At 37.3% G+C, this 17,761-nt stretch overlaps 1 protein-coding gene across 4 annotated transcripts in view; it reads right to left on the reverse strand.

The window, feature by feature from the left end:
* Positions 1-413: 413 nt before the first annotated feature.
* ubr3 (ubiquitin protein ligase E3 component n-recognin 3) overlaps positions 414-17,761 on the reverse strand; it is a 111,539-nt gene continuing 94,191 nt past the window's right edge. For 3 of the 4 annotated variants that reach the window (XM_012971084.3, XM_012971083.3, XM_012971082.3), the window contains 7 exons: positions 8,285-8,409; positions 7,342-7,449; positions 6,451-6,576; positions 5,088-5,267; positions 4,203-4,412; positions 2,937-3,076; positions 414-919 (listed from right to left, as the gene is read on the reverse strand). In XM_012971084.3, coding sequence (XP_012826538.1) covers positions 802-919; positions 2,937-3,076; positions 4,203-4,412; positions 5,088-5,267; positions 6,451-6,576; positions 7,342-7,449; positions 8,285-8,409 — 1,007 coding nt within the window. In that variant the 3' untranslated portion in view covers positions 414-801. The remainder of the gene's footprint in view (positions 920-2,936; positions 3,077-4,202; positions 4,413-5,087; positions 5,268-6,450; positions 6,577-7,341; positions 7,450-8,284; positions 8,410-17,761) is intronic. The other variant, XM_012971085.3, reaches the window with a different exon arrangement.

The following is a 17,761-nucleotide window of genomic DNA, read 5'->3' on the forward strand; positions in this document are numbered from 1 at the left end:
TATGTCTCAGTTGGGATCAAGTACAAGGTACTGTTTTATTATTATAGAGAAAAATAAAATCAATTTTAAAAATCTGAATTATTTGACTAATATAGAGTCTATGGGAGATGGCCTTCCTGCAAATCAGAGCTTTCTGGATAATGGATCCCATACCTGTATTTTAATATTCTTTAGAAAGGCAACATGGTTTGCAATGCAGTCTAGCATGTATAATTTCTATGGTAAGTACCCAGTCAAGCAGCCAGTCAACAATGCGATTGCAAAGCCTTTAACTGAACTTTCAAAATGGACATTTAATGGGACAGTTGCCTTTAAAAGGCCCCTTATCTTGGTAGGAGACATATGTAGAAGGGCTTTTGTGCAAATGGCTACCAGGACAGGAGTAAATCAGCTCTACAGCTACACAGATAGAAATGTGCCCAGAAGTTGTGAAGGCAGTTTGTACAATTACACAGGGGATAAGTGGGACTGGACATTTAATGCTAATATTAAGAATAAAAAGAAAAGTGCGCAATCCTAGGAGCGTTAGCAATGAACATTCATTGTTTTTGTGCTTTTTTTTTCACCTTTTTTCCCAGACATGGTTTTGAAAATAAATTAGAATGTATTTTATTCGCACTTGTACCTTACACTATAAGTGACTGGGGGAAATTGGCTGTCATTAGTCCAATAGCACCTAATGGCTTTGAAACATCGTGCTGGCAGAATACTGTGCCTGCTTCCCAGTCTTCAGGAGCTGGAATCCCACTCAGCGGCTCCTCTCCTTTGAGTTGCAACGATGAAGGGCGACCCAACAGACTTTCACAAGCCATTGTAATGCGGCCCCCATCTCTTATTGATGTGATCAAACGTGTGCGAGACCCATTGCTGCTCCAGCATGCTGTACCTTTCCTTACAGATGTACAGGGGCTTTCCGCGCCTGGGGAAACAAGATTCTGCGTGTCAATTGCAGTCATTCAATATACAGAAAATATACATAGTGTGTTGAGTGCCTTTTAGTGTGTTACAAAACAGAGCCAGACAAAAGGTTGGCAGGTAATGTTCCCTGCTTGTATGCACACATGTAATTTCTTATTGGATTGGGCCAATCTCACTGCTTGTAGTCAATCAGAAGGAACTTTTGGGGTACTAGGATGCCTAGAGCAGCTAATGTGGGCGCACACCTGAGATAACTTCTTGTTCACTCACTACTCTGTTATTCCTTATTCTCTTGGCCCGATAACGTGCGAAATTAGCAATTACAAGTGTTTCTGGTACACGAACACTGAGTGATAAAATACTAGTTTTATTGCTAATTAAAAGTGTATAATCATTATGTGCCAAACATACCAAATATCTAGATTTTCAGTTATGCCAAATTCCAAGAACTGTGACTAGGAATACCATGTGTGTCACTGTTTTAGGATTCAGTCTACTGGGCAGAAACTAAAGGCCCTGCAAATTTGTTTTATTTATACAGTTATGGGACCTGTTATCCAGAATGCTTGGGACCTTGGGTTTCTGCATAAGGGGTCTATAAGTAATTTGGATCTCCACACTTCTACTAAAATAATCATAGAAAAAATGATTGTAAGACTGGCACACCCTACGCAACTGTATTGTAAACACATTGCACAGAATTATACAACGGTTCAGTACTCAATAGGACCTTGGCTGAAATGTCAGATAATTCTGTACAATATGTTCACAGTAAACTTGCGAAAGCTTTTATAGAGTCTTACAACAGTTTTATATTTTATATATATATATATATATATATATATATATATATATATGCCTTGACGGGGCGCGTCAGCTTATGCATACTTTGTACAAACCGTGTAACTAAACGTGTCTCTTTTTACTAAAATGCAGACATTTTTCCTTCAGTGTGTGCAAAATTGGTTTTTAATTTTCTCTTGAAGCTTTATAATGGAGTGCTGGGGTAATGTGTATAGTATATATATATATATATAACTTTTAACTCTAATAAATCTTTCTTTCTTTTTAATCCAATTCTCCCCTTTCACATTTATAGGACATCTATAGTACATTATTTTTCTTATTTATCCTATTTATTCTACATTATGACCCCCACCTGTAACCACTGAGGGTTTTTACTTAACATTTTACGTTAGTTTTGTTTTTATCACAGTTAAAGTCTCCCCTTTGGAGTCCTAGATTTTAGTCACAGCTACAGATATAGGAAAACAGCTATGTCAGTCATAGTTTCAAAAATATCTATCACAGCAAATAAGCCGTCAACTCACTAGTGATATAGCCACACCAGGACTTGGCAAAAATATAATAAGTTTATTTAAACGTTGCTAGAAACGTTGGATCTCTTTTCTTAAATAAACTTATTATATTTTTGCCAAGTCCTGGTGTGTGCAGCTCATTCTCTTGCTTTATATATATATATATATATATATATATATATATATATATATATATATATATATATATAAAGCAAGAGAATGAGCTGCACACACCAGGACTTGGCAAAAATATAATAAGTTTATTTAAGAAAAGAGATCCAACGTTTCTAGCAACGTTTAAATAAACTTATTATATTTTTGCCAAGTCCTGGTGTGGCTATATTACTAGTGAGTTGACGGCTTATTTGCTGTGATAGATATTTTTGAAACTATGACTGACATAGCTGTTTTCCTATATCTGTAGCTGTGACTAAAATCTAGGACTCCAAAGGGGAGACTTTAACTGTGATAAAAACAAAACTAACGTAAAATGTTAAGTAAAAACCCTCAGTGGTTACAGGTGGGGGTCATAATGTAGAATAAATAGGATAAATAAGAAAAATAATGTACTATAGATGTCCTATAAATGTGAAAGGGGAGAATTGGATTAAAAAGAAAGAAAGATTTATTAGAGTTAAAAGTTATAGTCACAGTAGTGCTCTCTGCTTATGGAAAGGCAGCAGTACTAATCCACAATACCTAAGGTCTCTGTCTTCCTCCCCATGTGCATCGAGATATACAGAGCCCCAAAGGCAGAAGCGATGGCCTCGAATAATAATGATGACAGAAGCGTTGATCAAGAGGAAAATTCCAGTGCCGGCTCCACAGTTTTGGGAGTGCTGGAAAGAAAAGCCAAATAAAAGAACATGAATACATGAAGAGCCACTGCCAGTGTGTGCATTACTTGTGTGTACCTCAAACCTTACAAAACTCATGTTGTATTAAAATAACCGTTTTTTAAAAACTATTTCTGTATCTAATGCTTAAGGGCTGAACCATTCAATGTCAAAGGTGATGGAATCAATTTACGTGTTGGAAAAACAACTACCCCTTAAGCAATGTTCATCATTATGAAAGATGACTCCTGTGAGAACAAATACTAGGTCATCTGTGAACAGCATCCCAAGAGAGCAGTCCCTATCTTGGGACTATGTCCAAAAACTGCAATAAAAAAGAACTGACTAAGCACTTCTGCGCACGGGGATGCAAAATGAGATGCAAATGGTAAGAAAAATATCAAAGAGAGTGCACATGATTTATTATGTTACCTATAAGCTGGGAGCTGCTGTGCTTGGAGCCACATAATTGGAAAAAAGAGTTAATAAGAAACCCTAATGCCAATGGTAATGTCACAAGACAAAACATTCTAACCTGCAGCAGTTTACCAGGGAAGGGCATCACTCTGGATGCTTTGGCAGACTCGTGTAACCTGGCTCATGGAGAATGCCTAGCTGTGGGTTTATAGCCCACCAAGAAGGAATTTAAGGTTTACTCCAATTGGCAATTATTTTAAAATAATAGAATAGGTGCTATGGATTTTAACTGTAAGAAGATCTGCTGCAGATAGAAAAGTACCAGCTTGCTACAGTACTCCAAGGCAAAAATGACTTCTTGAGCCACTAATTCCTGTATTTAACAATGGTGCCATGTATGGCGATGCTGGCCAGATGATCCTGACCAAAAACTACTGTGTACTATAGATATCGATTGTGTAGGTCTGGAAATAAATCTGCTAATGCACTGGTCAGTGCATGATGTCCTGGGGTATAGCCATATACGGTAAGAACAGCGGGCATAGGTGCCGTTGGGCCAAGGACCACATCAACGAGCTGATGCGATCCCTGATCCGACAGAAATAAAACCTGCCCAATTGAGATCTGGCCAATTTTAGGCCTGAACTGAACAACCTTTGCAGTCTAAAGGAAATAGAATTCTTCTACAAGCAAAAGCCAATAATAGACTCACCAATACACATTCACAGTAACTCTGTTGTTTGCAGCAGAGGCCCTTTAAGCAAACAAATGTGCCACAAACTAGGCAAAGTGCAGGATCCTTGGGAACCTTTGTACAGACACTGCAGCACTTTCTATGATAATATTGAAATATTGTATTGTAGTTTTCTGGCAACTGAAGGAGGCGTGGTAAGTCCCACTTGGTATCTTGAATAAGCAAAACCTAGAAGATTAAAGAACATCATTTACACGCATGTTTATAGGTTCAAGCATGATAATAACCCCATGTACAAAGTTAGGCTGCTGAGATGGTATTGGAAGAAAAGGATTGGCCTGCACAGAGCCCAGACCTCAACCAAATTAAACACCTGTGGGATGAATTTGTATGCCAATTCATCCCACAGGGATTCAATCCCCAATTGGAAAGCATTTGCAGAAGAGCAGAGTTATAGCAGCAAAGGGAGGACTTTTCTCATATTAACACCCTTGGTTTGGGAATGAGATGCTGGACACTTGTCTATATAATGTATTTTGTGAGCAAAGGCACTGTTTGCAGTGTCTGCATTTATATGGCAGTGTACATCCGAAATTGTTTTATAATATATTCCAACAGGTAAATAATGCTCTGTACACAAGGCAATTTCAAGTATATAGAAGGCTTTTGCCAGTTTAAATTTAGTGTAAACTAATAGAATAAAAGTTATTCAAAATGACAGTTAAATCTATTAATGGTTATACCTAGGCATATGACACATTACATTTAGGAAATTAAACCTACAGTGAGCTACGTCCGTTCTAAGGGATTGTACTTTGTAGAAAAAGATTTCTCACTACAAGTGAATATGAAAGGCAGACATTTTGGCACAATCGGCTGGGGTGTAAATAATGGAGTGCTTACGTTAGCTTGGTCTGGGTGCTTGTCTGAAAACAAATTGACTTCTGAACACCACTGAGATATTAAATCAAATGCGGACACTGGCCAGTCAAGTAAGGAGGCACTGACAAACTGGTGCGATGCTTCACTGAAAGATGGCAAAAGTCCCAAACAGTTGGAAAGGACAGTAAATTCATCTTCTTCCTAAAAGACAGGAAACAAAAAGATTACAGGTGTGCCATGAACCCAGCAGATTATACAAGTAGTACCTCACCCATATGTCTTAAAGACACCCAAATCTCTAGGGAAGATCTGCTGTTTTATCCCTTTATCATCTGTTTCTCAATGTCCTCATCCAAAGCTACACTGCAGAAATACTAGATGGCTAAAATCAGCAGTCAGCTCAAAGTTTGCTCATGTATTCCTAACAAGGACATGCCCGTGGAATGAAAACAAACTTCCCTGCTTCAAAGGTCAGTAAGACCACGTATGTTCTTCAACTGATATACCAATATCTATATGTAGCAAATATCTGCACAGATAAACAGGTAGCAATGTGTCCAGTTGAACATATACGACATTCAGACCACATATGTAATAAACCAACTTTTTAAAGGGAATGCATTAGCCAATGCTGGCCATGGAGGGACCTCTGACCATGCCGGGATATGAATTGGGTAGGTTATTATTCTGGCCAATGAGTTTCTTATTTGACAGACAATACCAGCCTTTCTATGGCCAGCTTATTGGGTGTGTGGCTGATCTGCCAATGTAATTGTTTAGGGGGCACTCTCACATTCCAGCAATCACAGTTTGGTTAGAATGTGATCAAATAAAATAAGAAATCTGTACCTCTTAGGCCAGACAGACTAACAACAGTTAAAGGAGGAGAAAAGGTAAAAACAAAGTAAGCTTTTTCAGAAAGGGTCTATGTAAATGCAGCCATAGGCAATTACAGTAATGCTGCACTGAGTCCTCTATCAAAAGAAAAACAGGATTTCTTGTTTCCTTTTTTGTAAACATGTTCTTAGGGTATCTGACTTCCTCTATCAGAAAAATCCTTCATTACTGGGGCCAGAGTCTGTTCAGTTCTCCCCTCTCCTGCACCCCTATCCCATAAGAATTCATAAAACTCACTCCTCCCCACCCTTAGGAATGTGTGATCTGAGCTATAACGCTAGACTGCAAACATGTAGCTATGAACACCAAGCTAAAATGGTAGCTACAATCAGAGAAAGCTTCTCTTTACTCATGTATGATTAAGTTTTCTGCAGAATAAATATAGCGTTCTAGGTGGTACTAATGTGGCGAATCTATTGGCAGTAAAATTCCAAAATGACTTTCATGATTAAGTTCATCGCTGTATCAATATTTAACATTAAAATACCTGGCAACTTGGCAAATCTAATCCGAAAAGGTGATGCTGGAGAAAGCTTGTAATCCTGAGGAAAGGTAAGCAAAACTGCTGTAAATAATGCTCAATGGCGTCTTCGTACCAAGCTGTGAAGTCACTCTAGAAAAGGGAAGAGAAAAAGAAACAGAAAAAAATCTGATGAGTAAACTTTGAAATTAAGAGAAGATTACAATCAATTTCTTAAAGGCTACAAAGTAAACAAAATCAAATGCATCCTGGGGAAATTCGGCTTTGTTGCAACACATTCAGTGATAGGTAAGTGACTGCCAGTGGTGCAAAAAACTTTCCCAAGATCACTGATGTCCTTGTAACAGATGTAAAAACCCAAGGTCATAATTAAACATCTTGGCACAGCACTTATTAACTTAATATCCTGCACCCAGTTTAGAAGGTTGGCATGTTGGCTCCGTGTAGGGTGCCTAACCAGTTAGCTAACCACCCTGTGACTTTTAATAAGTGGAAATAAAAATATGTGCTATTTGTGTAATTATTTACTTGCTGCTGGTAAATAATAAATATTCAAAGTGCCCTAAGTGTGCTTTAATCCTCTCTCCACTTGTACTATATTCCAAGATGACGATATGCTTTCCAGTAGTAGTGGCATCCTTAAACCTTAAACTAGAGGGACAGATCATGTTTAGGGTCTAAAATACTGATTTTAGTCCCTAAACAGGGTATTGGGACATTTTAGGACCATAAACATGTTCCTACGTGTTTTCCAAGTGTCTTTAAGAGACTTTTTTTTATTAGGAAAGATGATTTTAATGAACTGAGGTATGTTTGCAAGTATGCAATACAAACAGTAAAGGAGAGGCAAGACCATGCCTAGCAATACATATATAAAAATAAAGCTAAGCAAGTTACCATGTTTATACTGTCAGTCTCTTCATCTTGGTATAAGCTCCCTCTTGATAGTTCACTTATCACAAACCCAAGCAAAGCTTCCCAAGGTTTTCCAGAAGAATATGAACTCTGTCAAAAGATGAACATAAATATATCAATGTTCCTGAAACCTTTATGTCACGGTGATCATCCCAAACTACAAAAACAACTCGTGGCAAAAATATACCCGTGCTACAGGTAAACCAATTAAATTAGAAGCTACTTAAACATTTCATTATCATGCAGAGTAATAGGAAATTGTATCAGGAACTAAATAAACATACATACTCTTTGCTGGAATTGAACCTAAGATCAGTGTGGCCATTGACCATTGTGCCATGGTGCTGCCAATTAGTAATAAACTTTGACTCTGCAAATGCAAATCAGACAATAAACTGTCTAAATGGCTTCTTAGTTCTGATGCAAATGCGCACCTACAGAATATCAGAAGGGAAGTCTGTTCTATAGACAATTGAAACCTCTTTCTTTAATGTTTATAATGTTCCACAAATCCTGCAGTTCTAATGGCATCCAAACTTTTCTGGCTGCAGGTTAAAGAATTTCTGTTATCCTGCTGCTGTGTATATCCAAGTGCTATTTATGTTAGGTGAGCATCTTTTGTGACAGTATCAATTACACACTGTGAATGATTCTGCTGTCACTGCATTTTTCAGAGCAGTAACTTTGTTCTCAATAGGGTCTGATGTTTGCAAAATGTCACCTCTTCAGTAATGGAATGTCTTCTTAGAGAACATCCCATAACCTCATAAAAGTGTTGATGAAAATGGAGAAAATTGATTTTTTTCTGCAGGTTATTTAAAAGCCTTTATGAGGCCAGACTTGCACAATTAACACCAAAGTTTGACAATGATGAACTCGTGCCTTTCTCCATGCCCCAAAGCTCCCTAGAGGATTCCCTACAAACCTTCTTGCTGGATCCAGATTCCCTCCAAACCTTGCGATCTTCAGCCTGGAGTTTTACCGAGAGGGATGTGATCGCTTGAGTGTATAGCAACGTGTAGAGGACTTTCACAATGCAAACAAAATGCTCTAGAAAAAATAAATAAGGTTGTTTGGTTAATTAATACAATGGCACCAAAAATATAAAGGTTTAGGAGCAGATTTACCATGGATCATTATATAATAATCATTATATCAATGGCTGATGATTAACGGCTCACATGCAAAGGGATTTGATGACTGTGTAGTTTATCAATACTGATCAAATTCACCCACAGACTGCAACCGTATTCAACACCTCAGACCAGTCAATATGTTTTTTGTGAGGGGGGGGGGGGTCTGCGGAACTGATTTGTACAATGTTAAGCAACAATTTTGATATGAAGAACTGAACTATTTGACCAAAATTATTTCAGTCAAGATCAAAATCCTATAGATTCCCATGTTATGCCCTTCAATAATTCTATCAATGACTGCAAACATAGAAGCAGAGGTAGTGATACAGATCAGTCGTACAGATCTCTGACTGAGTGGCCACACTAACAGATACTGAAAGATTCAGCCATCCACATTTTCTGTATGACTGGGTCATCAGAAAACCCTGTACTACACGGATGAGCCCCTACAAGGGAATACTTTTGGTATGCAATGATAATTTACATTTTTGGGCTGAATCTGGGGTTGCTTCCCAGGACTCCTGCTGCTTTGCATCCCAGAACTCTACCAAATTAGCACTGCTCTTCCTAAATAAGGACAATTAAAATTAGTATTATCTTAATCCAGTACGCATTATTTTTCTCCCTCACTGTTACCATATCAGAAATGTGGTGTTTGACTGAGACCCTCTACATTTGTCTGCATGCTCTTAAAAATAATGGAAAGAAATAAAGCTGGGGCACCCCTGAAAGAATTTTTTTTTTTTTAATATGATAGGGGGCATTTAAATGTGGCATCACACCTAAATGGCTATTATATTTAAAAGCTACTCAAACAGTCTCCATTAGCTGGGCAGGCATGTACTTTGGACTGGTCTATGTCTAAGCTCATTCTTAATGAAAGAAACAATAATGACACAATGTATGTTTGCTTCCCCAGACTGTTACGCTTATGCCACTAGGGGTTGATTCTCAGCCTGCGGATAAACAAAGGCTTATGACCAGCCCCTACACTGGGATCTGCCTTTCCCTATGCCTTCACCTTGTACATTTTGGTGCCAAAATCTGCTCTGTGTGCCCACACTTGGGCCAATGCAACAGCTCCAGGTACAGGCTGATGCCAGTGGAGGGGCTGATTCTCGGCCTGCACAGCCTAAGAACCAGCCCCATGTAGCATTAGCCTTAGAAAGGGCCACTGATATGTTTGATGATCTTCTGCAGCAAGTCTACGAATGCACACCCTTATTTACATAGTGCTACTAATGTACATAATGCTACTTGTATACACAATGCTGTAAATTTATATATGAAAAAACATTGCAATGAAAAAATAATCATTCACGGTTTCAAATATTAGGAGACAAAGGAAGAAAGAACACATAAACCACAGTAATTTACTGGACTAATCTGAATATGTCTATGCTTCATCAAAACCTTTAAAAGGAAATTGCCATTTCAAAAAAATGTGCAGATTATGCAAGTTTGCTTCGTACTCATTCAAATAGTCGATGATATTAGTTGAAGGCTACAGTATATAAACTGCATATGCAGATGTGACCCCACTACCTTGTACAGACTCAGCAGATCACGCCATGAAGGCAGAGAATTTCGGGTTGCTTAGATCTGAAGAGAAGCACACAACTCAACTGAATCTGTAGCAAAGGCTCGCTCATTTAGTGGAATATTCAGCTTAAACGGGTATGTTTAATAGAGCTGCTTTGATTAACTTATTTAAACTATGTAACCCATATTTTGGCTTAAAGAGGGATATTTAAATATGTCTTCTGACCATCCATGTCTAATGCATTAGCCTGCAGTGCAGGGGGCCCTGGATATGTAGTTCAAAGCAACAACTATGTATAAAGTTTCCTTTAAAATGCATAAGAGCAAAACCAGCCATTTATGTGTTCATGTATATATGACTTTTATACAGTGGTTCACAGACTGTGAGCCTGGACTCCACAGGGTGCAAAGCAGTTAATAAAAGGTTTAAACACAAGTCAATACTTGAGGGACAATCTGATTTGCTGATATTATTGTTGGACCACATTTTGTGGCTTTAACAAATGATAACCACCTCTAGGTTGTAAGCTCTTGTTAGCAGGGCCCTTGTGAGACTCCATTTTGTTATAACTTAAGTGTTGCATAACTTGCAGGCACTATATATACATAAATAATGATGGTTATACCCTAAAATGGAAAAACACGAGTAGAATCTTCATCTAATTTATCACAAGTTGGATATGCTGACAATAAGAATACTGCTAAAGAATAAAAATAATACAAACCAAAAGATTCACATTACAGGTTTTGTTTAAGACAATGAAGGCGATATAGGTATGGGAAGGCCATTTCCCATAGACTTCATTTGACTCAAATAATTTAATTTCTTTAAAATTGTTATCTTTTTTCTCCTTAAAAATAATACAGTACCTTACATCTGACCCCAGCTATGGTGTAATTTATCCTTCTTGGAGTCAAAACAATCCTATTGGGTTTATTTAATGTTTAAATGATTTTTAAGTGGGCTTAAGATATGGAGATCCAAATTGCAGAAGGACCCCTTATGCAGAAAACCCCAGGTCCTAAGCATTCTGGATAACCAGTCTCATACCTGTATAGGTTTGCTCACAGCGGTGTTGTATGCACATATGAATTTAGACTGTAAGCTCTACGGGACAGGGACCTCTATCCTCTTGTCTCTTTGAGTCTTAACTTATTGCAACTGTACCTTCTATTTATTGTAATACTTTGTATTTATCAATTAATATTTTAATAAACTCCTTTTGTATTACTCTATTCTATGTACAGCGCTTCATACATAAGTAGTGCTTTATAAATAAAGATGTACATACATAGGTATATATACAGTATATGTACAAGAGACAGCAGTGCAGTCTATTATTGCATCTAGAAAGAATTGCCAGCATTCCTTCCATCGAGTTGGCTGCATCAACAGAACATTTTTATTATTGCCTTTAGCTAAGCCAATAAATCAGAGGAGTTATAGAAGAAGTTTAAAAGTGCTTTATTGAATATTGCCATTCTTGCAAAACCCATGAATAAGCAGCGATGGCTGATGCGGAGGCTGCTATGCATGCAATAATTCTCGTGGCAGATTGACATTAACGGAATAAAAGAAACACAGTCCCCAGTTCTTCGTCTAAAGATCTCCTTAAATCGACACACACACACACACATATATGCATTATGTCTTGTGTCACCCTGGCTGTATGGAAATGAAAATAAAACAAAGCAATATTATATCAGACCAAAGAGTACATTTGTATTCAAGCGTCTGCCTTTAGGCCTTGCAATCAATCATACACAAAGCTTTCGCCTCTGACAAGCAATTTCTTACAGCGAATGTCACTGACATGGAATAAACCCACTCTCTTGTTTCAGGATTTTACAGGTCCAAAAATGTTCATAGTATTACCTGGAATCACGCGGGCAATCTATCAATTTCAAGGTGCTATAATTGTGCTTTTCCTATAGCTCACGTCTGTAATGGACACTAAAGAAATCTGTAAGGGTATTATGTGTACAAAAAGCATATTTCTTAATATGATATTAAAGGAGTATAGGCCATACTCGCTGCATAACTCTAAGACCTAGAACGTTGAATGGGACCGTGGCAGATAAATATAACAACCGCCTGTTGCTTGTGTGTGTCTTTAGTGACACCTCCAAATAGATAAAACTATTGTAATTAATATATATAGGATTTATTTTGGATCCATTCAGTGTAATTTTGGGTGAGTTAAGGACGAGCACAGCTTAAGGAAGTAAATAACAAGAATACAGGAAACCTTACAATGAATCTGGTATGCTTTAGAATATAATAACATTTCCTGCAACATTTCCTGTTCAAATTTCTTTAGGCTGCTGTTTTGTATAAAAGGTCCTGCATTGCCATTTTTTACCAGTGCAAAGGCAAACGATAATGAGAAGCCTCTAAGCCTGCTAAAGCTTAACACCCTGAGGTCTATGCACTGACCCATAAAGATCAGTGGGTGAGACATTCATTGCAGTGGGGCCAGCATAATAACCTTTCCATTTTACAGGAAGAGATATCATTTGGTTCTTTAGAAACACCTGCAAAAGTCATCAAACCCTCGACCAATTCTCTAATTTTAATGAATAATTAATAAATATGATATGATATGATATGCATATGATATTTTAATTCCAAGACATCAACAGTGAACATTATTTTTTTATGTGACTGTTTTATATTAGCTAGAGAAATAAAAGGGGAAATACACCCAAACACAACTTTTTTGAAAGCTTTTTGAAAAGAAAACATAATGTAAAGTACTTTGCAATCAATATACATCAATAAAAAAAATATGCAGCCACCTATTCTCCTGCTGATATGGCTGACTGAAATAAAATGTAACGATAGTCAACTGTCCTCAGTCTGCATCCTCTAAATCCCACAATTCCCTGTACACGTGATGTCAATAAGCAAAGGAATATCACAGAGCAATGCATTGTGGGTTATGTAGTTCCTGCATGCTGTCTGTAAGCTGTGGAGAAGTTGTTACCATTTGTAACATCAATGTTTTAGTCCCTCCTCCCCTGCCAGGATTATAAATAATGCATAAAGAGAAAAACTGATTTGCAGCTGGATTTAAAAAAAATGGTATTTATTCATACTTTTTAAAGGAACAGATTACAGTGATAGGTATACTAGGGGTTTCTGTGTTGTGTGGGGCTCTAACAAATTTTGGCTCTGAAGCTGGAGTTCCCCTTTAAATTATACTTTCTGCCTACATACTCAATCCCTACACTGATTTAATATTTTCTAGAGCTACCTTTGGCATCAATAACAGCTTTATTGGGTGTACCCAGCTTTGCACACTGTTCTGGAGTGAATTTAGGTCATTCTTTGCTTCAGGTTTTTCAGGATATGTGTTTACCTCACTTGTCAGAAGTGCCAACTGAACTCAGATCAGGGCTTTAACTAGGCAAGCTGGACATTGTGAGCCAGTCAACTGTCATTCCGGAATTGTGTTTGGGACCATTGTCCTGCTGAAAGAAAGACCTTCACTCGAGATTCCATTCTTAAAGGAACAGTAACACCAAAAAATGAAAGTGTATAAAAGTAACTAAAATATAATGTGCTGCTGCCCTGCACTGGTAAAAGTTGTGTGTTTACTTCAGAAAGACTACTATAATTTATATAAATAAGCTGCTATGTAGCCATGGGGGCAGGCATTCAAAGGAGAAAAGGCCCAGGCACATAGCAGATAACAGATAAAACACTATTGTTTTCTACAGAACTTATCTGTTATCTGCTATGTAACCTGTGCCTTTTCTCCTTTTTTCCAGCTTGAATGGCTGCCCCCGTGGCTACACAGCAGCTTATTATATAAATTATAGTAGTGTTACTGTAGCAAATACACCAGTTTTACCAGTGCAGGGCAACAGTGCATTATATTTTTATTACTTTAAAGCTCTTTCATTTTTTGGTGTTACTGTTTCTTTAACTGACAAAAACAGGTTCCCCTGCAGTATTTCCTAGGATCTAGCCATTCATTATTCCCTTCATTATAACAAGATACCTGCTGATAAAAAGAAGCCCCACAGCACAATGTTACAAATTCAGTAAGATGAGAGAAAGGGTAATTGGGTTTTCTTGGATGGCCATCCTTGTCCTGTTGTTGGGCTACATCCAGATCTGAATGGTGGGAACTGCTGTGCAACAGCAAATGAAAAGCCAAAAGGGTCAGACATCTTTGCTGTGGGAGTTCTGTGGCTTCACCCTTATTTGAAATAGTCACAGGCATAATTATACATAAGACTAAACTTTACTACATTTGATACACCATTCCAGAGGTACTGCTATCTATAAAATCCCAAGTAACCAATAAAATGCTTTCCTTTTTTAAGGTTCACTTGAATTTTAAAAACTGTACAGCCTTAAACTAAACCCCGTCATGAGATTGCAGCAGTGCTCCTTGGGAACAACTAGCTAGCAGTGGGTGGGAAACATCCAGTTTAGAATGATTGCCTTTAACTGTGGAATTCTGCCCTACTTTATAATCGAATTCTGCCCTACTTTATAATCCACACCAAGATTGATGCAAAAGTAGCATTATATAAATATATTACATACAACTCCAAACCACCGTTTAACTATTTGAGGTAGAAGATCCCTTCTGATTTCTGCCAAAATGCAAGTATATATATATATATATATACTTACATCTATATATATATATATATATATATATATATATATATATATATATATATATATATACACACACATATATACACACATACTAAAACTGCACACCAGTCAAAACTCCTGGACCCTACTGCACCTACTGGGTCTGGCTGTTTCTGTAGCTACAATCCTGACTACAAGACGATGAACTTATTACCCACCATTTTTGCAATTTTTTAAAACCCTTATTAGTAAAGGACGTAAAATCCTTTTGTCCAAAGGGTAATTGGCACAGCTTTCAGCCATGAGTTCTGCTCATCTTGCAAAAGACTAGTTTGCTTCCCCCGTGATATATGTTCACAGTACAGGATGAGTGCCAAAGAACTGAGCTTCATGGAGCCAAAAGCTGAGTCTGAGCATAACAAAGCATTGTCAACAGAAGAAGACTCTTTTTTTTCTTTATATGGAGATGTTATACAGTGAAAAAAAAGTGAAAACATGAAATTCTATGGCTCATTTGCAGCCATACTTTAGAACCAAACTGTCAGTCTTGTTTGTCATCACATTCACCTCCAGGTTAATGAGTCCCTTCTGATATTATTACTTAAGCAGATGTGTTGTTTGGATGTTCTGCGTTAAATGTATGATGAAGGTGCACTGAAAGCACCTTTGAATAACATGCCTGTTGGGTATATAGTTTATAATATGCTGGGGTGCAATAGAACAGGCAGAAAAAGAAGACAATAACAGAAGAGCATATGAGCATATGTTTCTACAATAAAACTCACAGATGAAGAAGATGGAGTAAACAAACAAAAATAAAGTCTGGTAAACCCAGAAGCATAAGTCTCTCAAGGCAGATAAAAATGTAATTCTATAATTCCATTGGCTAACTGAAATATATGTTTTGCATCCAGAAAGGCAGAGAATTCTAGAGTAAATCTATTATTCAGACCTCATCATCGCATGATTGAATCTTTTTCTCAAAGTGCAATCTTGTCTTTTTATCTGCTATTCCAGTACAGGTCACATGTTCCGCACATGGTATTAGTGCTGTACTGACACAGAACAATGGCCCGGGACGCTCTTTTAGAATTGATGGGAACAAAGCCTCTAAATGTTCTGACCTCTATCATAAAAAGGCTATACTATTATCAAATACTTAATTTGTGGCGTTCATTCTCGGTGATGGCTTCAGATCAATTTTCCCTCGAAATGAACAGACCTGAAGAGTATAATGGCATTTACTTTGCCTTAATCAATGTAGGATTGGAAAAGATACCAAGTCTATCTAACAGCTAATAAGGCAGTTAATGTTATTCCCAGAGCTGCACTTCAAGGGCAATAGACAGGCTCAGGTTTTTTTTTTTAAGGAGTAATAATGCTTTTAACAAACTATATTTATTTTTACTGCTGGGTTACTAGACAGACAACGAAGATAAAAAAGTCTATTTGCAGCGAAATTGTTTTTTTTTACAATCACATTTCTTTTTTATATTAAACTTAAATAAAAGTAATGTAGACTTCAGCTTTAGAACTACAATAAAACTGGCAAATCCCATCACATTAAGTTTCTTTCTACTGATTTGCATTCATTTATTATTTGTTTGCCCTTCATTGTGCCAGAGGCATAAGTCCTCCAAGGCCCCAGTACGGATACTGTGCAAAACCACTCGCTCACTTGAGTTCTCCGTTAAAGGAGCACCGGCCCGGGGTATCAGTTGTGACAATCACTGGGGGGGGGGGGTAACATTTTGGTACCCCCTCCAGTGATTATACCTGTGTCAGAAGGAAATTCTAACACAACAGGAAGACTATGGCCGGTAGAAATATAATAAATGCTTCTGATCATATACAGTATAGGAAAGTAAAGTGAATGGAGACACAAAATGTAATTAAGGTACTGTATAGCATGGGGTACAATGGTTTAGTTCACTAATTGTACATAAAATTATTTCTCGGCCTATTTGCATGCATATGGAAAGATTATTTTCCATGTCCCAATCAATGGAGTCTGCATGAATGCTGCTTTATTTCAGCAGCTCATGAGCGAGAGAAGCTAATTGTGACTACAGTGCATATTGATAGAAAACTGTAGCTGCGACACAGACATTGGGGAAATGCTTATTTTAATCCTAGCAGTTTTAGTGTGTTTGTGCTTACTAAGAAAATCTTACTGCCTGTTAATCATGGGATTTGCATCCATGCCTAACTCATTAAGAGTGGACGACATTACAGCATCCAATATAGGCAGATCAGCCCTAAGTAATAAGATAAAACTAGAATAACAGATGCAAGTTCCTGGGCTGCTCTATCTGGATATTCTAGAAATCTCCCTGATTTTCCACATGAACTTTTAAACTTAAAAGGATACATAAACCTTATAAAATCAATGTAAACTTGCTCAGGGAGCAACCTAAGCAATTAACATCAGATCTTTTTAGTTGTTTATAAACGAATAAAATACATTTTGTAAAAACAGCGCCACCACTTCCTCTGCCTGTATGGTCAGAGAGATACGTTTAGAAGGAAAACAGATAATTGTTCTGAAGTTGCTCTGCTCATGAAAGACACGAGAAAGGTCCTGAGCTGAGCAACACCACAACAGTTCTCCATTTCCCTTTCGAACATATTTCTCTCCGACTGAAGAACTGACCAGCAGGGAGCACTGTTGTTACAAAATTAATTATACTGGCACTTAATAAACTGCTTAATAGCTTTGAAATGGGGGAAGAATTAGTGAATACAAATTGCAAAAGTGCTTAGAAAAGTGCCCTGAGCAATTTAACATATGAGCAGGTTTCCATAATCTTTAATATATGATGTATGTTAGCTACCAAATAAGAGAAAAATGTTATAGTTAACAGACTTAAACAGACTTTACCGACTAATGATGTTGCTGGAAAAAATATGTATTGCTTATTCCAACTGAGAAAGATTAGAAGGTATGGTTATGAGAACAAAAACAATGTGGGAGTTGTAAGATACATAAGTGTCCAGGACATGATAATATGGCTCAAGTGGTGTCATAATTAAAAAAGGTTCTTTGCTTCAGATATAAGTACTTAATGGAAAACTATACCCCCTGAAAAATACAGGTCTATAAAAA

The sequence above is a fragment of the Xenopus tropicalis genome, chromosome 9, assembly GCF_000004195.4.
Source record: "Xenopus tropicalis strain Nigerian chromosome 9, UCB_Xtro_10.0, whole genome shotgun sequence".
Classification (NCBI taxonomy): Eukaryota; Metazoa; Chordata; class Amphibia; order Anura; family Pipidae; genus Xenopus; species Xenopus tropicalis.